This window comes from Crocuta crocuta, unplaced genomic scaffold, assembly GCF_008692635.1.
Source record: "Crocuta crocuta isolate KB4526 unplaced genomic scaffold, BGI_CrCroc_1.0 scaffold1013, whole genome shotgun sequence".
Taxonomy (NCBI): Eukaryota; Metazoa; Chordata; class Mammalia; order Carnivora; family Hyaenidae; genus Crocuta; species Crocuta crocuta.
This window is the reverse complement of record NW_027531297.1, coordinates 140,316-162,041: the sequence shown is the minus strand read 5'-3', so window position 1 is coordinate 162,041 and position 21,726 is coordinate 140,316. Positions and strand designations below refer to the sequence as shown.

General features: G+C 55.3%; 1 protein-coding gene across 1 annotated transcript in view; it reads left to right on the top strand.

Moving 5' to 3' along the window:
* CACNA1B (calcium voltage-gated channel subunit alpha1 B) overlaps window positions 1–21,726 on the top strand; it is a 198,063-nt gene that overhangs the window by 62,347 nt on the left and 113,990 nt on the right. The window contains exons 12-16 of the mRNA XM_077771531.1: window positions 7,215–7,424; window positions 11,761–11,873; window positions 16,422–16,534; window positions 18,679–18,810; window positions 19,042–19,114. Of these exons, the coding sequence (XP_077627657.1) occupies window positions 7,215–7,424; window positions 11,761–11,873; window positions 16,422–16,534; window positions 18,679–18,810; window positions 19,042–19,114 (641 nt within the window). The remainder of the gene's footprint in view (window positions 1–7,214; window positions 7,425–11,760; window positions 11,874–16,421; window positions 16,535–18,678; window positions 18,811–19,041; window positions 19,115–21,726) is intronic.

The window sequence follows — 21,726 nt, the reverse complement described above, 5'->3', positions numbered from 1 at the left end:
CTGGAGCAGACTCTTTAATGAAAGTTGCTTATGTATATATCTGTCATTCAGTCGATCAGTCTATCAATCTATCATCTGTCAGTCGTCCTATTATCTATAAATCAAGCAATCTATGTACCTATCTATCATCTATCCTTTCTGTCTTTTTCTCCCCACACAGTCCAGTAAACCCATGTCAGTATCTTGGGATTTAACCCTGTCTCTCCACACTTATCTTAGATATAATACACATTTGTATCATACACACGTATGATACAGACATACACACCTACCGACATGTAGAGTTTGGGGATCTTGTCATGTTACAGATGGGCTTTCATACAGATTTTCCTCATCAGTGCCTCTGGATGCCGCTCCCCTCTGTAGTGTGATTCTAATTCGGTCCTGTCGGTGGCTGCCTGCTGTTGTGTAGTGTGGATTTACTCTAATTGGTCGGCTGCTCTCTGTTGATGGCCATTCATTTATTTCTAGGTTGTTTTATCTTCATCATGAACAGTGCCACCAAATAAAACCCTGTAAGCACCCACCCTTCCTTTCCAGTGCTTCTGTTCTTGCGGGCAGATTCCCGGGAGCTGGGCACTGTGCCCCTCCTCTAAGTGCCCCTCCCAGGTACATGCCATCGCGACTTTTGACTTTTGTGACCTTGAGGCCAATTTCATGATGTCTCTCTGGGGCCGTTGTTCTCATTTCACTCGTTACTGATGCTTTTGAGCTTTTTTAAAATGTTTGCTTCTGATTTGAATTTGGCTTTTGGTGATTCTTCATATACCTGTCCATTTTTCTGTTGGGTGGTTTGTGTTTGCTAATTAATAAGAGACTAATGTGTGTTGTGGATCTGAGCTTTGTTACAGTTTTTACAAATTTATCATGTGAATGTTATATTTAAATAGTCCCCTTTATTTCTATTTTACTTAGAGATTTTATTCTGATTTTTTAAAAGTCTATGGTTTAGAATAATTTAAGCAACACCTAAAGTATCTGTTCTTCAAGGGTAAAACTGTGAACCATCTAGTAAGGAAATAAAAAGAACTTGGACCAGTTTTATAAATTATGCCTTGTGGGGAAATCTTCCATTTTCAAAGCGTTTCAAACTTGTTTCTGTAGAGCTGCCGGTAGTTCTTCTTAGAATTCTTTTAATCTCTCCTATATTCAGCCATTTGTTTGTTTATTCTCTCGGCAAATATTTTCAAGTGCCCATGATGTGCAAGTAACTGGTCAAGGCCCCCGGGCTACAGCGCTGAACAAAACGATGCAGCCCTTTCATCTTCTGGGTTTTCTAGCCCAGCTGTGGCATCAGACCACAAGCAGTTTGATAGGAATAGCACACAGTGTTTCAGTGCTACCTCTGGAAAAGGAAAAAGTCAAGAAGGGAGGGGTCTTGGGAGATTTGGGGGCTTTGGGATTTTAAAGAGAAGGCCACCAGAGGCCTTTGGTGTGAAAGGGGAAGGGGTCGCCTTTGAGTAAAAGCTGAAGGAGGAAGTCCCCCCCCATGGAAGGGAACATTCCAGCAACATGTGAAAAGATCCAGAGGCCGGAAGGAGTGTGGCACTTGTGGGGACTGGCAGGGAGGCCAGTGTGGCTGGAGTGGAGCGCCGTGGGTTTTGGGGGGAGCCGTGCCACCGGGGATCAGAAGGTCGTGGAGGGCGGGACCCAGCAAAGACTGCGGCTGCTGGTGGGTTTGCAGAGCGGAGCTGGAGTCACTGCCCTGCTTCTGTTGGGGCGCAGGAGAGCCTCAAGTAGGGGGGGAGCAGACGCAGGCCTCTTACGAGGCCACTGTAGGGACCCGACTGGCAGTGGCCGCCATAGGAGTGTCTAGTGGCCAGATTCTGGATATGTTCTGAAGACAAATGCACAGGATTTGCTGGCCAGCTGGGTGTGGGCATCGGAGGACACGGGTGGCCATGTGCCTTAAGTGGGGGTGGGGTGGGGGCTGAGGGCCTGGGGGCTGACTCCCAGAGTCCAGGGAGCAGCCGGAGGGCCAGTGGGGGCATCCGGTGGCACCTGTATGTGGGGATCTGGCGGTCAGGCTGCAGATGTCACGCAGTTGCTATGAGGATGTTTAGGCCTTATAGCCACTTGCATCCTGCTAACTCTGCTTTGGATCGTGTGGGGTGAATATGTATTAATGATCATTTAAAATAACCCCAGTTCTGGGGCGCCTGGGGGGCTCAGTCGGGCGTCCAACTTCGGCTCAGGTCATGATCTCACAGTTCATGGGTTCGAGCCCCTGCGTCGGGCTCTGTGCTGCCAGCTCAGAGCCTGGAGCCTGTTTTGGATTCTATGTCTCCCTCTCTCTCTGACCCTCCCCTGCTCACGCTGTCTCTCTTTCTCTCTCACTCTCAGAAATAAATAAAACATTAAAAAATAAATAAATAACCCCAGTTTAGATTTCTTTTCTTCTATTTTTTTTGTTTTAGGTGTCATTACTTTCCTTTTTATTTTTATTAAGTTTATCTTTCTATAGCATTTTGATTTAATTTATTATTGCTTTCTTAATTTCTGAAAATGTGTAACTCTTTCTTTTTCCTTTCTTCTTTACCCACAAAGGCACTGAAGGCTGTGCCCGCCCCCGCATACGGCTTTGCTGGGATGGCCTCCCTTTATGGGCTTTCCCATCGTGGTTTCTTTTCTTCACTGTCAAAAGGTGTCTGGGAATCTGTCTTCCCCCCCCACAAATTTCTCACTTTTCTACCCCACAAACAGCCGCCTCCCCTCCCCTGCTTTCATAATTAGAACCATTCTTCTTTACTATTTTAGCCTGTATTTATCTCTTTTTTTATACCATCCTTAGTACTGAGATGTATCATTTCCATGAGGAAATTGCTATATTTGCCATCACTCTGCTCCTACTGGGCCCAAAGGTCAAGAAGATGTGACCTTTGCAGTGTTTCCCTCTTCTCCCCGCAAACCCCTGGCTTAGAGGACTTTGGTATTTGTAGCCGTAGGCTGCCGTTAGTCCGCGGGTCACTCCTCCAGGGAGCACTCCCAGAGGCGGGTTTGCTTTCAGATGTCCTCTCCGCCGCCACTGTCCCACAGACCTGTCTCTGCTTCGTCTCTGTCCTGTGCTTGGCTGGCTTCCCCGAGGCGAGGCCTGCCTGTGGGGAGGACCCTCCGAGGCCTGAGGCCCGTTTGCTGGCTCCTCCTTGCTCTGTGTGTCACCCTGTCCCCTTCTTTCCCTGTGCAGATGCGGCCTCGGGGGCTGCAGCTCTCGTCCAGGGTGGGAGACCCCTTCTCTGCCCAGCATCAGGCCCCGTGGGCTTCTCTGCCTGTGGGCCCCGGCCTTCCTTCACGGAGGCTTCTTCCCATCTGTGCAGTGACTTCGTCCCCTCGCCGTGCTCGTTTTGTGTCCCGACTCCCTGTCGTCCCTGCTCTGACCCTTGAGGTTTCTCCCCTCGCGTGAGACCCGCTTGTCCTTCATCCATCCTCCAGGCTTCTCCTTTCTGTCATCTGCTGAAGGGAATTTTATTTTTTCTCCAAAAAGTTTCTCTTTTATTTTTTTATTTTTTTAAATATTTTTATTTATTTCTAGGAGAGAGAGAGAGGGAGATAGCGTGAGCAGGGGAGGGTCAGAGAGAGAGGGAGTCACAGACTGAAACAGGCTCCAGGCTCCGAGCTGGCAGTCAGCACAGAGCCCGACGCGGGGCTCGAACCCACGAACTGCGAGATCATGACCTGAGCGAAAGTCGGACGCTTAACCGACTAAGCCACCCAGGCGCCCCGTCTCTCTTTTATTTTTATCGTGATTGGTTTGGTGCTGCACACGAGTCCCTGGGATTCTGCTGCTTTCTCCCCCTGGGCGTCTGGCGGGGCCCCAGGGTCCCTCCCCTCGGGCCTCGGGCCTTGGCAGTGGCAGGTGCAGGACAGGCGTGGTGTGGGGCTTCGCGGTGGCAGAAGCCATGAGTCTCCTTGTGCCCAGCGCCCCCTTTGTCCCTCCCGTCTCACGCGCTGGGCTTGACGCCCCTGCGTCCGCTCTCACTGCTGCTGTCGGTTGAGCCCGTGTGCTGGGCGCCGTTGTGTCACTGACTCCTACACGGCCTGCGAGGTCCAGGTCACTTGTTTCCTATTTTCGAGCGAGGACTCCCCAGGCCGTGTGACACGTATGAGGCCCCGTGTCTAGGGCAGGGGCGATGGGGATCTGTGTTTACATGGCTTGTGTTGAAGCTCACTTCATTACCCCATGCTGGTGAAGGCAGCAGCTAAGCTCTTTTTCCTCCGTCCCTTCAACGGCCTCTGGTGGGCTCACCAAGGGCGAGGACAGAACTTAGTCATTCTGTCTTCTCTCCGCCACTCAGGGCCTGGCACAAAAACTCTGTACGTGTTTGTGGAAGAAATGGCTGTTAGGCAGGGCTGGCATAGACTTTATGTTAAAAATGAACTGCCTTTTGGGCACATTGGAAAGAAATCCACACATTGCCTGTGGTCATGCATTGTTCACGCTAATGCTTAACTGTGACGTCATTCACAGGTTAATTTAATTTTTGATTTCCCCTAGCCTGACGAGATCAGATTCTTGTTCCTTGAAGTAAGCCTTCTGGTAGTAAAGAATACATGCTGACGAAGTTAAACATGGAAACGCAGAGTGCTGAAAAGCAGCAGCCCCGTTGCTCACGCTTTCCCTCCCAGAGCTATGATTCTAGATGTGCCTTGTGTCCATGCTCACTGTGGACCCTGCTTTTACCAAGGACCTGGGCTGGTGTCACGGTCTAGAGCTGACCTGAGCACACGGTGGTAGCTTCTGGCTGGGAATACTGTCCTCCGGGGCCTGTGCCCCTGTCTTCAAAGACCCGGGGCCCAGAATTCCCCGAGGCACCACACGCCCTGTATAGTGGTGGCCTGGGTGTCCCTGTTCCCTAATCAAGTGAGAGGCTGGCGGGTCTCTGTCCTGGGGGCTGCCAGTGCTCCCTAGGAACTGACAGGGAGCCCGTCACACTCAGAGTGCTGGGGCTTCTGCTCCCTGCCCTGTCCCTTGGACTGTCTGTTAGAGGGGGGATGGGTGGGGCTTCAAGAGCCAAGTGGGGATCCGTGGTTTTGTGCACATGTGGCTGTGGACACCGCTTTGTGGGTGTGCCTTTGATGAGTGAAGATGTATGTGGTTGTCTGCATGTGGGCATAGGTGCAGGATGAGGGGGGCCGGGAGTTGTGACAAGGAGGCGTTCCTGTGGGGCTTTTTGCATGTCAGGGGCTCATTGGTTCTTGCTGGGCGTGGTCCAGTGAGCCGGGAGGTGGGGGCCGTGGAGCCTCCCCTGGAGAACTTGCTGCTTGTCTCGCTGGCCACATGTGTGTGCACAGAGCAGTTCACACAAGTCACGTGTCTGCATTACCTTCCTTCCCAGAGTGGCCCTCTCTGTGTGTTCGTAGGTGTGTCTTTGAGAGTGAGATGGTCAGGGTGTGAATTCATGCTATGCAGTGTGTGTGTGTGTGTGTGTGTGTGTGTGTGTGTGTGTATGTGAGAGAGAGAGAGAGAGAGAGAGAGACTTTGCTTCTAAATGACTCAGGAAGTGGTGAGGAATCTGCGTGTGTGGCTCTCTGGATGGCTCTGTGCATGGCTCTGCCTGTATGCAGCTCTCTCCTTGTCTATACTCTTGTCTGCCTCCCTCTGTGCACTACTGCTGCTTTTGAGGAGGGAGCGGGTATGTCTGGCTATGGCCTTGGCACTGTGCAGCTCTCAGTGAGGCTGGCCAAGAGGTTTTGTTGAGTGAGCTAGCTCTGACTAATTGGCAATGGCCAGTGTGTGGTGTCTGGAGATGGGCTGTGAGCCTGTGCCCTGACTTACCCTGGAGGCTGTGATGGAGCAGTGCTCTTCCGTGGGTCTGGACTGGGTGTGGCATCTAGAGTGCCACAAATTTGCCGTGAGGGCCCTGCAAGGTTTCCCGAAGGGCTGGCTGATGGGTCCTGGCCTGTGGACCCTCCTTCTGAGTCTAAGGATATGTGTGACAGCGTCTCCGCCAACACAGCTGCTCAGCCTGTAGACAAGTCCCTCCAAAGGCCTCAGGGCCTGTCTTCATTTCAGTGAATCCAAGAAAACACCAGCCTGATAATGCTGTTAGCGCTGAGGTTCTGGGTCTGCGCATGCACACACATACACATACGTGCAAATATATAAACGTGACACACATACAATTACCGGGGGACTCGATGCCCAAGCTGACCGGTTTTGAACAGTCAGAGGCTCACAGGTGCCCAGGCCTTTATTGCAAAAACTAAGAAACCCTGATGCACTGTAGAGACACAGCCAGACCCTGCACACATGCACACTCACAGCCTCCAGGCGCCCGCGAAGACTGCTCACTTGTTCATCAAGGGTGCGCGGGCTTTGAAGTGAAAGCCTGTGGGCCTCTCCTCACCGAGCCGGCAGCCTGGTCTGAGAGCTGGGCGCAGAACAGGTCAGCAAGCCAATGTTGGGGCAGATGGTACATGGTTGCCATTATCGTCGGGGTGCTGATTTTGTATGGGGTCCCAGAGAAGGGTGTTTTGTGGAGGTGACATCAAAGTCTAGATGTGGAGCTGAGAAGCAGCCAGCTGTGGAAAGAGACCAGCGGTGGGAAGCATTTCACGCTGTCCCAGCAGAGCAGAGGTGGGCTGTGTGTGGAAATGGGGGAGAGCCGGGACGGCTTCGTGCACAAATGTTCCAGAGAGTATGTTGGGCTTTGTGGGCCGTACACACTCACCCCTGCCTCTGCGCCAGAACAGCAGCCATGGACCAGATGCAAACCAAGGAGCCTGGCTGCTTTCCAGGGTACTTAAAAATAGGTACCTAGTGGTTGTTGATCCCTGAGTTGAAGTAGGAGGGAGGGCCAGATGCTTTGTGGCTCCCTGAGGCCCCCGGAGGAGTTGGGATGGCCTGGGGGTATTGGGACTGTGCTGGGGGTGCTGGAGACCATCTGGAGCCTGGTAACCATGGAGACCACTAAGGCTCTGGGTTCCCTCATCTGTGAAATGGGGGTGGGGTCAGGACCGGTGCAGGGAGGTGCGGTGCAGGGGTAATTAGCTAAATGCCAGTGGCACACGTGTCTGTGATCAGAACTGGGGCCTCAAGCTAGTTCCGGGCTGGGGGAAGTGTCCTTGAAGGTGTTTTCAGGCGGGAGGTAGATGTTTGAGATGGGAGTGCAAGCATGTCCTCAAGGCTGTGTCTGTGGGGCACACGTCCACGGAAGGGGAGTGTGTCGGGGGCCTGTGGTCTCCGCGTGTCCTCAGTGCGCTCCTTGTTCCCCCAGGGTCCCCCTTCGCCCGTGCCAGCCTCAAGAGCGGGAAGACAGAGAGTTCGTCGTACTTCCGCAGGAAGGAGAAGATGTTCCGGTTTTTCATCCGCCGCATGGTGAAGGCGCAGAGCTTCTACTGGGTGGTGCTGTGTGTGGTGGCCCTGAACACGTTGTGCGTGGCCATGGTTCACTACAACCAGCCGCAGCGGCTCACCACGGCGCTGTGTACGTAGCTGCAGCCTGGGCCTCCCCTCCCCTCTTCCCGAACCACCTCTGGCCTGCAGCCTGGAAATCCTGTTCACAGCCTTTTGCCTTGGAATGCCCTGGGTGGGACCCCTGCACTGCTGGGGCCTGAGCTCCCCATCCCACGTTCCAGGAGGCCTAGCTGAGCTGTCAGTGTGGTGGGAAACGATGGGCGTCCAGGGCACCCTGGGGGGACGTAGGTGTGATGAGCAGATGGACCTGTGTCCCCCCTTGGAAGGGCTTGAGACCCACGGAACAGGGCACTTAGCCCCTCATTCCCGTCTTCCGCGAGGCTGCAGCTCCCTCCCTGGACTCCTGAGGAGAGAGAGAGTCCAGGCCTCTAGGGCTCTTTTGGCTGTTTTCATTTTGCTTTTTGAATCTGAGTGCGTCTGTGACCAGGGCTGACCTGCCCGTGGGCCTAAGGACGGCCTGCAGGGGTCTGAGTCATGACTTCTCTTGGCCCCGGCTCCGGTTCCAAGAAGGAAAGTAACTGGGGTGGTTGAGGCCCCTTGCCCCTCTCCAGGGACCAGGGCTGACCCTCCAGGTCCAACCCTTCTTACCCTAGGGCTCTGCGGGCCACGGGGAGGTGAGTCTCGGTCTGTCGTCCCACCTCACGAGGGCTCTAAAGATGAAGACTCACTAGAGGTGTCTGTCTTCCGGTTAGAGCCTCCACCTTCCTGCTCCCTGGCGCTCACTCGGCCTGGCACCTGGGGCTGATCTAGACACAGGGCCTGTCTGCCACTTCCACAAGGGCCACGGAGCCCTGTGTGCCTGACGCCACCCTGAGGTGGCAAGACCACCGTCTTTCTTCCAGAGAAGAACCCTCCTGGATCCAGACCCTGGCCCCCGGTGAACCAGCCACACTCCCCTCTTTCAGACCACTGAGCCTGGTCAGTTTGAAGCAGGAGCTTGGGCAGCCCTGGAAGGGTTCTTATGAGCTCTAGACTCTGATGGCTCCACAGACCACTTGAAAATATGGGCAGGGGTGGCTGTGGGTGGGACGCTGGGCAACAGTTTCCCAGACTTGTACTGAACTCTCCTGTTGTGTGATGGGGCCCCTGGAGCTTCTAGAAGATGGTCTGGTCTAGGTCCCCGGGGGAGTGAAGTTCAGAAGCAGTTTGTGGAGGTGCCTGGGGGGCTCAGTCGGTTAAGCATAGGACTCTTGATTTTGGCTCAGGTCATGATCTCACGGTTGTGAGACTGAGCCCCAAGTTGGGCTCTGTGCTGAGTATGGAGCCTGCTTAAGATTCTCTCTCTCTGTTCCTTTTCTTACTTTTATTTCCTCACTGTTGGGGGTTGGGTAGGGACCAAGGAGACAGGGCTTCTTCAACTTGGCCAGTGGTGCAGCTGTTCCCTGGGGTTCCCCAGCCAGGCCTTTCTTTCCCATGGAAGAAGCTGGTGGTGCCTAGTCAGTGTTGTGGGATTTGCCACTCGAGTGGGCAGGAGGCAGCCATCATGGCCTGGTCGCGTATCTGGTGTGCAGGAGCACGGGGCTGAGAGTGTCCAGGTGCTGGCCCAGGCCACAGGCATCCCTGGCCAAGAATCTTCCCCCTTGTTGCTCTGTGTTCTCTGTGGCTCCCTGGGAATTTCTGCGTCCCTTGGCATTACGTAGGGAAAATGGCTGGTGGGAGAAGTGGGTATATGCTAGGTCTGCACACCTCTGCTCAGTGCCCTGTACTCTGTTCTTGGCAGCTGGGCTGGAGCTAAGGAAGGCTGACCCAGCCGGGTAGGGCAGGCTTTGCAAGAGGCAAAGGCAGTGCAGGGGTAGAGGGGGTCCCCACCACGACTAGCTTCATTGGAGCTGGCCTGGGACGAGCTACCCTGAAGAGTGTGGGTTCTGTGCACTTTGGCTGTCGGTCCACCCAGGAGCCACCCCCCAGTGCTCCACCAGAACCCCCAAGACTGAGGCTTGAATGGTGAGGAGGGAAAGAAGTCTGCATGCTCAGCTCTGCAGCTGCCTGTTGGGCTTTGTCACCCTGTGAGCCCCCTGGTCTCATGAGACAGGCTCGACCTACCTCTCCCCTGTCCCTCTGTTTCCCCAGCACATGGTCCTTTTATCATGACACAGAACACTTTAAATTCCTGACATCTGCTCCCCTTTGGGGTATAAACTCCTGGAGAGAGGAGTCAACTCTGTCTCCTCTGCAAGCTCAGAGCAGCCCCAGTGCCTGTTAGTTGAATGAATGATTCCTGAGTGAGTGACTGAACACCTTTTCTTGGCCTCAGGGGAGCAGCTGAACATATGAAGTCAAGGGGGTCTGTTCCTCAAGAGAGTGAAAGGGCAGGCAGAGGACACTGGGGGGTTTCTGTGTCCAGGGGCTCCCTTTCTCCCAGAAAGCCTCACCATTGGCAGCTTCTATGCTATTTCCTTGCAGCGCCCTCACTTGGGTCTCCTGGGAGCAAGATCAGTGCCCTGGCGGCTGTAGCTCCAAGGTCTGTAGTGTGGGCAGCTGGAAGTCCCATCTCTTTGGCCTCTTCCTCAGGGACCTGACGTCTTTCGGTGAGGGGTGCCCCACAGGGCAGGGGCAGGTGCCTTTGTGACCTCATGTGGAGGGGCTCTGGGGCTCGGTAGCCAGGAGCTTTGGATCTTTGCAGGTTGCCAGGGCATTCTGAGCTGGACTTGGGTGCAAGGTGTAGCTTCCCTACCACCCCTCACACCTGCCACTCTGCACAGCCAGGACCAGGCGGCAGTCATTTAGGCCTGGCTGGGGTGGTTTCTTCTGTTTAGGTCAGCGGGCACCCATGCCTGTGACATTGGTTTCTTGGCTTCTCCAGGGAATCAGCGTTGGCTTCTCATTACCCATCCCATGCCCGGCGTGGGTGCCTTAGTGATTTTTTGGCTGGCTTCAGAGGTCAGGGTTCTTGTGGTGAGTTGCTGCCAGGGGCTGCTTATCCAGGTACTCAAGCCATACATTGACGGTGGTTCCCTACCTGAGACCTTGGGCCATGCAGACCATTGTGTGTCTCTCTGTGAGCCGTGGGGGCGGTATCTCTGCTCATCCAGAGCCTGAGCTGCTGCAGATCTGGCCCTGACTGAGGCAGCCGGGTCTGTATGGTGTAGCACCGGGTGGAGAGCTGTGGAGGAGAGCAGATGTCAGTGCCTGTAGGATTGGCAGGAGGTGTGTGGTCCCCTCTTCTATTGTCCGCTTTATCAAGAGCTGCTTGAGCTCCAGTCTCCCAACCAGTCTGGATGCCAGGGTTCCCAGGAATGCTGAGCTGGTCCCTTTCCAGTGACTGGACTCTCTGAAGCTTCTTCTCCACTCCTGCTCATGGCTGGACCCTCTGGGGCAGGCTCTGCCTTGAGATCTGAGCTGCTTTCCTGGCCCCTGCTGCTGTGGGACCAGAGGCCACGGTGCCTTTGGGCCACCATACAGAATTATGAGCTGATTTCAGCTCAGCACTTGGGGAGGAAGATCAAAGACAGTGACCTTGTTCTGCCATCTGGAATTACTGGCTTGGCCAGTGGCAGAGCCCGGCTGTGTCTTGTGTCTGTGGCTTCGCACAGCTTCTGGACTGCCTGTTGCTCAGGTTGGGTTAGGGGTTGTGTCTTTTCTGTGTGCCTGGGATTCTCAGCATGGCCCCCACTTCCAGTGTGGCCCTTGATTGAGGGTCAGCAGAGCTGGTGGCGGGACTCCTGGGCCAAGGCAGGCCCTGCTTGCTGCTGCTGCTGTGGGGCTCAGCCTGCAGGAAGGTGCAGCCACCCATGGGAGCCTCTGTGTCACTCAGAGGGTGAGGGGGTGACGCCCTCCAGACCCCCAGCAAGCATTGGTACCTCCTGGGAGCCTCATGCTGGCCAGGCCCTGGGGATCCTCAGGTGGTAGGTGAACACATGAACAAAGTTAAAACCAAATATGGTGATGCGGGGGGCTTGAGGAGGGCATCGGGGAAGTCCTCCCGGAAAGACAGGGCGATTCTGATGAGGAGGCTGAGGGGCTCCACTGTGATTAGAACATGTGGTGGGGAGCAAGCCTGAAGGCATCCAGCTTCTCCATGGGGACCCTCTGGGGAGTACTGTGTGCCCCTAGAACTTACTCCTGAGCTGCATCCCGGGAGCTCTCCTGTGGAGGCTGTCTTCCCGTGCTGCAGGCACTGGGCATGCATTATATTTCAAAGTGAAAGAAGCATCTCTTTGTGCCCCTTCCAGTCCCAATCCATTCGTTATTCCTGCCTTGGGCTGAGATTTCCGAGCTGAGGGGCCACAGACCAGGCCTGAAGGGCTCAATCCTGGAAAGGCCCAGAGGTCTTGTCCTCCAGTCTGGGCTGGAGCCAGGTGGGAGGAGGCTGAGAGCTAATCCCCCTCTTCTCCGGCTTCTCCTAGACTTTGCAGAGTTTGTTTTCCTGGGTCTCTTCCTCACAGAGATGTCCCTGAAGATGTATGGCCTGGGGCCCAGAAGCTACTTCCGGTCCTCATTCAACTGCTTCGACTTTGGGGTGAGTAAGATCCTCACCAGAGATGCTGGCTAGGGCTCCAGGAAGGTCTAGTTGTGTCCTTGCTTGAGAGTGCACATAGCCCCCTCGCACTAAGCTGTACCCAGTGTAAGCAGGCGTCTCTGCAGCAGGGCCCAGGTGGTCGAGGGTACTGTGACCCTGTGTGTGTCAGAAAGTCTTCCTATAGGGGCGCCTGGGTGGCTCAGTCGGTTAAGCGTCTGACTTCAGCTCAGGTCATGATCTCACGGTTCGTGGGTTCGGGCCCCGCATCGGGCTCTGTGCTGACTGCCAGCTCAGAGCCTGGAGCTTATCTCAGAGTCTGTGTCTCCCTCTCTCTCTGACCGTCCCCTGCTCACGCTGTCTCTCTCTCTCTCTCTCTCTCCTAGAAATAAAAAATAAAAATATTAAAAAAAAAAAAGAAAGAAAGAAAGTCTTCCTATAGACCGGGAGAGGCCTTTGACAGAGGGGAGGCCTGTCCTGTTCAGGCCCAGACTTGTGGGGGTTCCAGCCACAGGCTATTCCCCACCTGCAGGACATCCCACTCTGCTCCCCTGACCCTGTCTGTAGAATCTTACGATCACTGAAGGGGCTGTGACCTGCTGTGTACCTGGCACAATAATCTTTTAAATGTGCTGCTGCCCCGTGGGGGTCTCAGTGTCCCCAGCAGAGCTCAAGGCGGCTGTGACCCTGATCCCTTCCTATCCTGCAGATCTGGCTGCGGGCAGCTTGGCACATGGTTCAGGNGGCGTGGGCCTAGCCTGGGTCCCTTCACCAACCTCTGTAGGTCAGGGAAGCCTCGAAGGCAGGTGTCCCCAGAACTCACTGGGACAGAGCCCAGGAAGTGGCACAGGCCTTCCCAGGCCAGCAGAGTATGTGGACACCTCTCTGGTGCTGAGTGCAGAGCCCAGAGGCGCGTTCTGACCCACTAGAGGCGTTCAGTGAGATGCGGCAGTGCCCTCCCCAAGGCACGCTCGCACCTCTGCAGAGTTCTCAGGAGCCGGGGGGAGCCTGAACGTAGGCAGAAGTAAAACTTCAACTTGAAAATTCAGTGTGACTTTGACTTTTTCTGTCCGTGGAGTTGACGGAACATTGTGTCCATGGCTTTCTTAAATCCTCGCAAGGACTCCCACTTTGTAGATGAGTAACTGGAGATGTGGTGTGATTGGCCCAAGGCTGCCCAGCTACTTCGTGGGGGAGGCAGTGTGGACCCAGGAGTTCTGGCCCTGGACCAGCGGGTTTATGCCACGCAAGGCTGCCTGATCTCTGTGGGGAAGTGGGGGCGGTGGCTGCCCAGGGCGTGCTCTGAGACACGGACACCTGCGTCCGTGAGGCACGCCTTCTCGTCCTTTGCTGTCTGAGTTACAAGGAAGGGCTGTAGTTCACATAGGCCAGAGGGGACCCAAAGAGCTGAAGTGATTTCAGAGAATCCTTAAACTTGTCCTTAAACTTGGAAACGTATTTGTGTCTTCTGGTTTGAACTAACTGGATCCCAGGACATGGGACTAACTTACACATAAGCTAACAAATGATTCCAAAGTTTAGCAGCATAGAGTATGTCTACTGTCTCACAGTTTTCTAGATCAGGAGTCCAGGCTTGACTCAACTGAGTGCCTGTGGCCAGGGTCTCTCAAGGAGGTCACAGTCACACTGACAGCCGGATGCCGTTATTTCAAGCCTGGATAAGGACTGGAGAATTTGCTTTCAGGCTCATCACATGGCTGTTGATAGGACAGGACTTGGATGACCAGCCTCCAAGCTCACTCACATGGCTGGTGGCAGGCCTCAATCTCAGTCACATGGGCATCTCCTGACTCTGCGTGTGTGTCCTGATGACATGGCAGCTTGTGACCTGAGAGAGAGAGACTGAGAGAACCCAAGACAGAGACACAGAAGCCCAGTCTCCAAGAGATGACCCATCAGTTTTGCTTTATTCTGTTTGTTAGAAGTGGGTCACTTGGCCCAGGCCGTGTTTAACAGGGGGGCGGGGGGATATTACCCAGGGACGTGAAACCCAGGAGGCAAGTGTCACTGGGGGCCGTCTTAGAGGCTCCCTGCCGCAGTCGACCCTCTGGCCCCGAGTGATTCCTATCCTTGTCAGTGTGAAATGCACCCACCTCCTTCTGCTTCCCCAGCCACATCCATCGTAGCATCAGCTCAGAGTCCAGGGCCTCATCATCCAAATCAGGCCAGGATATAGTCCAGGCTCTTCAAGGACAGCTGCTCAGTCCCTCTCCACCCATGGACGTGGTGAACTAAAGAGACAAGATATCACCCACCTGGTGATGGGATGGGCATGGGTACCTGCTGTAGACAGTCCTGTTCAGAGGGGACAGCAGGATGCACAAGGAGTCCTGGCCCATAGAAGTCCTGGAATCCAGTTGGGAAAAGTTGGAAATACCAGGATTAGCTCTTAAGGCCTAGAAAGCTCCTTGGGCTTTTGATTTTAGCCTCTGTGTCACCTTTCTTGTTCCAGGAAAGCTAACATATGTTTTCAGCTAGACAGTTCTCTCAGCCGGCTTCCTACCAATAGAATTTTGGGAATCCAAAGGCCTATTTTTTGTCTTGTACTGTCTCTGTCTCTTTCAACCCAAGCTGGTGACGTTCCTGCATAACTAAGTCTTTTCAGAGCATTGTGGGTATGTTGTGAGTCTTCCCGGAATTCACTCCGTTTGACAAAAGCGGTACCTACACTAGCGATCGGCCCTTCCCTGCTGGGTGCTGGTGCTGAGCGGACTGAGGCAGGTGCACGTTTGTGCCCCGGAGGACTTGCTGCTCAACGGGCTGACTTGTGAGGCACACCTCTGTCTCTGTGGGGCTAGAACGTGGGACGGAACAGGGCTCTCGGGCTCCCACAGTGTCACAGTTGTGCCCCTGCCCTGGCTTTTTCTTTGGACTTTGCCATTTCCTAATGTGGCACTGTTTGCTGTCTGGAGAGGCTGAGCATTGCCAGAGCTGTCAGGTCCTGTATGATAGCACTTCCCTGTGCGTCTCCCTCTTCCCACCCTGACTGTGTAGCAGGGAGACCCTGGCAGAACCCGCAGACTCTGCTTGGAAGTCTCAGAGGCCTGCCGGTTTGTGCAGCACGCTTTTGTCTTTTCACATAACTGCGGGCAGCAGTGCGGCTGAACTTCTGCCCATGCACAACCGCGCTGCCTTTAGTTTCTTGCCAATGTCCTTGCTGTCCCCCAGACCCTTATGTGAAGCGTTCACACTCCCTCACTATCCAGGATCCACAAATAGTGTGTTGAGGGCACTGCAGGCTCTCACTGACGTGCTGCTCGGTGCCCATTCTCTGGCTCCAAAACCACTCCCACATTGCAGGGTTATTGAAGAGTGCTCCACTTCTGTCTCCAAAATGTGTATCGGTTTTTCTTGATGTGTAACAAATCACCCCAAAGTGGCTTAAAAAACAAACACTTGTCTCTCATTTTGGTGGGTCAGGAGTCAGCCACTTTCCTGGGGGGCCCCCAACTGTCATTCCTCCACGAGACTGCAGTCACCACAGGCTCTTGGGGGCGGGGAGCTCATGCCTAAGCCCTTGCTCACAGCCGACAGGCCTCAGTTCCTGGTCACAGGGGCCTCTCCTCATGCCCCACAACATGGCAGTTGGTGACCCACAGCAGAGCCGAGAGCACGAAGGAAGCCCTTCCTTGTAACCTAATCTCAGAGTTGACAGCCCATCACTTCTGTCACATTCTGTTTGCTAGAAGTGAGTCACTAGGTCCAACCCGCCCTTCAGGGACAAGGCTATTCAAGGAGGGGGGAGACATCAAGAGGTGAGAAGTCGCCGTGGGCCATCTCAGGGGACACCTGCATCATGAACAGACGGGAACACGTTCTGAAGACGGAGCTGCTGGAAGACTAGCAATAGGAGAGTGGATTTAGGAAACGGTGCTCACCAGCCCCCGACAAACGTCTGGGCGCTGCGTGTGTGCTGTGAATTGGCGGAGGCGCTCGGGTTGCCAGCAGCAGGCGGTGGCAGGCTTGTCCCGCCGTCGTGCTGCCAGGGTAACAAGAGGCGTGCAGCTCTCGGGCTTCCCGGGAGTGGGCGGGGCGCCAGAGGCTCTCGGAACCATGCCTTTGTGTTCAAGGTGGAGAAGTATGCGGATGGCCGTGCACGTGGGATGGCCCACAGCGGGTGCGCCTGCCGGACCAGACGTCGGGTTAGCGGGCCAGGGTCAGACTGTACAAGAGGCTCCAGCCATGCCTCAGGGCCTTGGTCCTGGCGCAGTCAGCAGTTTCGCAGTGCCCTGGGAGACTGTTGGCGTTAGGCCGACCTGGCTTGCAGGTGGTGTGGAAACCAGGAGGCCTGCCCACACTCCACATCCCGTGTCCCCTTGGTATGTCCGGGGTGGTCATGTTGGGGCGCAGGTGAGCACCAGGACTGGTGGGTGCCCCCCAAGGGCTGCAGGAGCTCAGGGTGAGGCGTGTGCCTTGTGCTGCGGGTGCTGGGAGTGATCCTGCCGTACACACGCCAGGACGCTTGCCTGCAGATGCACACGTGTGGGACTCGTGTGCGTGCGCCTGAGGCTGACCCCGTCTACACTGCAGGTCATTGTGGGGAGCATCTTTGAAGTGGTCTGGGCTGCCATCAAGCCGGGAACCTCCTTCGGGATCAGCGTGCTGCGCGCACTCCGGTTGCTGCGGATCTTCAAAGTCACAAAGTATGTCACCTGTGTGCTCCTGGGTGGAGGGGCGACGGGGAATGCAGGTCTCATGTGAGACTGGTCAACACAGCGTGCTTGTTCCTAGGGATTCATGGTGCTGGCCTTGAACTCAGCTGTCTGGAACCTCTTTTTGTGCTTATAATAGTGGTTTAAATACAAAAGATGCTGATAAAACACACTCCCGGCATGGCTTTGTCTTGGCCCTGGGGGCCCGTCTCTCCCCAGGGTTGTTCCCGACTTGCTGGCAGGGCCCCTCGTTTGCTGCTCCCCACAGTTTCATGCGGTCCCCTCTTGAAACCAGCAGGCCCATCTTTCAACCTTCAAAGTATTGCTTTGCTTCCCAGTTAATAGAGGAAATAAAAGCTATCAGATGGAAGTTTTTTTTTTTTTATCATCCCAGCCCCAAATCTACCCACCTTCCCTGAAGGCCCCAGAGAGGGAGGGAAACCTCAGCTGACTCTGACCTTCCAACCTAAACACCTGGTTCCCACAGGCCTGCTGTCTCCCTGTGCCTGACGCGGCCCCGTTTAGGCCGTGGCGAGAGGACAGTGACAGCCTTGTGTTTTCAGTTCCGTTCCACTTGGTTCTTTACGTAACCCTGGTAACGGCTTGCTCCATTCTGCCATGAGGGGGTGAGGTCCGTGTAGAGGTGTGATGCAGTTACTGAGTGCTGGGCCAGGGTTCTAGCGGTGGGAGGAGGGGGAACGCCTCACCCACAGCTGTCTTTCCAGCAGTGCAGGCTGCTGTGCCACACAGCACGGCAGGGGCCTCACCGGCCCAGAGTTTTTGGACTCCTGTGCCGTGAGCAGGTAGCCCACACGTGCTCCAGCACAGGTTTCCGTGCGGTGTCCCCTGCAGCCTGGGCTCCAGGTCACCCCTCCAGTGACCTCTCAGAGCCCCACTGATCTCCTCAGGGTAGATGGGAGTTCTTTTGGTCTTTTCCAGTTTGTTTTAAATCCAAACCTAAGACCATTTGAAGACATGATGGTGTCACTGCAGGAGAGTTTTGGGCAAGAGTTTGGCCTCGCTGGCTGCACAAACGCTGCTGGATGCCTCCTGCCGTCTGCTGTCCATCCTCCGTCACTTCCACGTGCGATGCTAGCACATCACACGTGGAGGTGACTGCAAAGGCTGTCTTCACCTTAGCTGCCGGGCTTGGTGTCTTAGGGGCTCCTTCCGGAAACCAGGTGGCCCCTATCCCGAGGTGGGCTGGCTTTTCCAGAGTCTTCCAGCCCATCTTCCACGAACCCTTGAGTCCCTTATAAGAGAATCCATGAAAGACAGGTGAGCCTCTGTGACATTGGCACCAGGGAGGACAGGCTTTGAGGGCCCAGGGACGCCCAGTGGCAGGGTGAGCACAGGTGCCCCCCCACCTTTCCAGGGTGGTAGAACAGCATGTGCAGAGACACAGAGCCATGTGGCAGCCGTGTGTCCTGGCCTCTCCTAGGGAGGAGCTCTGCAGACACAGGCGTGGGGTTGGGACCCCCAGTCACTCAGTGAGTGAGCTGTCAACAGCCAGGCCACCAGCAGACTTCAGTGGGGCCTGTGTGCCTGCATCCAGCTGAATGAAAGGGACACAGTCTCTGGCCTCCAGGAGCATTTGAAGAGTGCGGCGGAGGGGTGGTCACTGTGGGATGCCAGGAGATGGTCTTGCAGTGCTGTCCGCCTACGCCACGCTGTGTCCCAGGCCCTTGGTGAGGGGGACATTCCCGCTGGGTTTGCACTGCCCGTCACGGCGCTGAAGACCTGCTCGGTGAGGGCCGCTGGGCCGATCGTCGTCTGGTGTGGCTCATTCTCCACTCGTGGTCTGAGCGGAGGCATCTGGAGGCTGCTCGGGTGCTGAGGGGTGGAGAGAGGTTATGCACCATTCTGCCGGGCAGAGTAGCAAGGGCAGGTTTGGGAGACAAGGGCGAGTCCAGCCCTGGCCGCTGGGGTCTGCACCGTCCGTCTGGAGCGCCTGGTGGGGGAATCGGGAACTCTGGACGAGAACTCTCCCCGCCCATCCCGCTGTGGGGCCCTTGGGGTGAGAGGGTCCCGGGAGCCACGGGTGTGACAGTGAGAGTCGAGAGCGGGGCGCCGGCCTGAGCCTCGGGCCCCAGTGGGTGTGGCCAGGTGCCCGCTGAGCCCGCCCGCCCCAGCAGGTACTGGAGCTCGCTGCGGAACCTGGTGGTGTCTCTGCTCAACTCCATGAGGTCTATCATCAGCCTCCTTTTCCTGCTCTTCCTGTTCATCGTGGTCTTCGCTCTGCTGGGCATGCAGCTGTTCGGAGGGCAGTAAGTGGGCCCTCGGGCGCGTCTGAAGCTGGGGGCCGGGCGGGGGGGGGCGGGGCAGAGCCCGGAGCCAGTGCTCTGCCCAGGCCCCTCCACCTCTCTTCCACCTGGAGGTCCCCCGGGAGGGCAGCGGCCCCAGGCACACGGCCCCCCACAGCCTGGGGCAGCGTTGCATGCGAGTGCCCCTGGGTGCTGGTGGTGCCGCCTCCTCCCAAGATTTCTTATTTTCCTCAGGTTCAACTTTCAAGATGAGACCCCGACAACCAACTTTGACACCTTCCCGGCGGCCATCCTTACCGTCTTCCAGGTAAAGCTCCTGGTTCGCTTGGCTCTCTAGGTGCTGGGAAGGCAGCCTTCCCTGTCAGCACCTTGCTAGTGCCTCAGCACAACCTGGACAGCCAACATTTTAGACAGAACTTTCCAGAAAACAGAAGAGAACAAGTGGGAGATGAGCATAGGAAGGTCTCCAGCATGTAGGCCTCCAGTCCCTGGGGCCCTGCTACCAGGTCTAGGACCTAGTTCTGGAGGGAAGCTGGGTGCTGTGATGCTGTCCCAACAAGCATGTGTAGTTCCCTGGGGGGACCCAACTGTCTAGTGGCCATTGGACTTCAAGCCGCCAACTTATGTCTCAGCCCCTAGAACCTGGAGTCATAGCTGTCTTTGACCCTTTGAGAATAAAACAACAAAGCGCTACCTAAGCTTCTGCCTCCTGTATGTCAGGTCCAGTGGCCCTTTTGTTCTTTTTTTGTCTGGAAAACATGCTCACCACGGCTCCTTGGGACACTCAGGCTCTTGGCCCATGTCCTCTGTGATGCAAACCTTGTCAACTCAGGTGATCTCTGCCCTCTTGGAGGGTTCCCTTTTGAAGCATTTAGCACTTTGCCCCTTGCAGGGCCGTAGCAGCCCTGATGCCCCCCACAACCGACCTCACCGATAGGATAATGCCAAATGTTTCTGTCTTATGAAACTTTGGACGCCATACCTGCGATGGAGCAGGATGGGGTGGGTTATTGTTTTGTCCATGATGACTCTTAGGGAAGCCCAAAAGGCCGTGTGTGCACAGGCCAGGGACTCAGCTTGGCCCCTTGGTCTCTGGGGCTACCAGATTAGGGCCTCTAGCAGAGGGTGGCCATGACCTTTCCTGTGCATGCAGTCTGCTCAGCGAAGGGAAGGAGCACCTTCCTCCTGTGGGTCACGAGGGCTGCTCAGTGAGCTCTCAAAAGTCAGGCAAGGGGAATCGGCAGGAGTGTGCTCCAGACACAGTGCAGGAAGGCCAGCGGAGTCTGGAGCAGTGAAGGCCCAGGGTTTGTGGCAGAAGGACTGGGGCTGACGGAGGCCAGGCTGGATGGGCCTTCCTTGCCAGGCCCAGAGGCTCTGGCTAGCAGGAGGTGTCCCAGGGGCTCCCGAGGCAGGGAGGTGATATGATCGACGGGGCTCTGCTTTGTTCTGTTTGTTGCAAGAAAGGAGCCCAATGAGGTTCATGGTGCTGGTATAGGACAGAGGGGGAAGAGGAGGTCAAAGCGAGGGGAAAAGATGGCTCTGGTTTAGACCTTAGACCCCCTTGCCTCTGAATACAGCAATAAGCTAATAAGTACACATAGAAATTAAAAGGACCCAGCCACGCAGAAAACAAACTGTGGGCCAGAAACCGAACAGTGATGAGAGACGCAGAGCCTCGGGCACATGGAATGGGGTCTGTGCAAGGCAGGTGGGCTCGGTGTCAGAAGCACCCATGTGGGGCCTGCCTGGCCTGGCACTGGGGAAGGCATGTGGCCCTCTGAGGAGCAGAGGAACAGAGCTGAGAGAAGGCAATTATGGCCGGAGGAGGCTGAGAAGACATCAAGGGCAGACGACGGGCCAGGCCAGAGCCATATCTTCCATGGATGGGGCTGGATGGGGACCTGAGACCCTAAGATAGGAGCTCCTGCTTCTGAATAGGGCAGGGGGCACAGGAAGAGCACATGGCCTTATGGTGAGCCTGCAGACTGAACCCTGGTAAGGCTGACCCTGGTGAAGCTGACCTCACAGAAGAGGGCTGACAACACGTGCAGTTAGAAGGTGAGCTCACTCCTAAAGAAACAGGAATAACAGAAGAAATCCAGGTGACTTTGCACCCAACGTGCTTGAGAGCTATAGAGTGTTAGGGGAAGAACTCGTAATATATAACACAAAATTACAAAAGAAAAGTACCTGAGAACCAAGAATAGGTCAATATGAAAAAGAACTAAGCAGAAATCCTAGAAATGCAAAATATAGCTATTTAAATTAAAAAACAAACAAATAAAGGTAAACTATACACTGGATATGACCCAAGAAAGGATGGGTGCAGTGGAAGCTGAGGAGGAGCCGAGTCAACTGCACCACGTTGGGTGAGACCTGCTGAGTCCTAGAGCGTGCGTGCTCAGGGAGCTGCTCAGGGTGAGCAGTGGCGATGCTAGATCTAGGCATGTTGTGTTAAAGAGGAAATCTTAAAAACAACTGTAGAGGGGCGCCTGGGTGGCTTAGTCGGTTAAGCGTCCGACTTCGGCTCAGGTCATGATCTCGCGGTTCATGGGTTCAAGCCCCGCGTCGGGCTCTGTGCTGACTGCCAGCTCAGAGCCTGGAGCCTGTTTCAGAGTCTGTGTCTCCCTCTCTCTCTGACCCTCCCCTGCTCACGCTGTCTCTCTCTATCCTAGAAATAAATAAAAATAAAAACAACAACAACAACTGTAGAAAGAGATTTCCTACAGGAGAAGGACAGCCTGATGGCAGAGGGTTGGGGGGGTAACTTTGAAATACTGGGGGACAGCCCCTGTCAGCCTGGAATGCCAACCCGGAGAGACGAGGTTCAAGCATGAGCTGGCCCTGGACACGTTCAGATGCTAATATGGAGAGTCACTAACCCCCCGATTGCCAAAAGCACTGCAGACGTGTGTACAT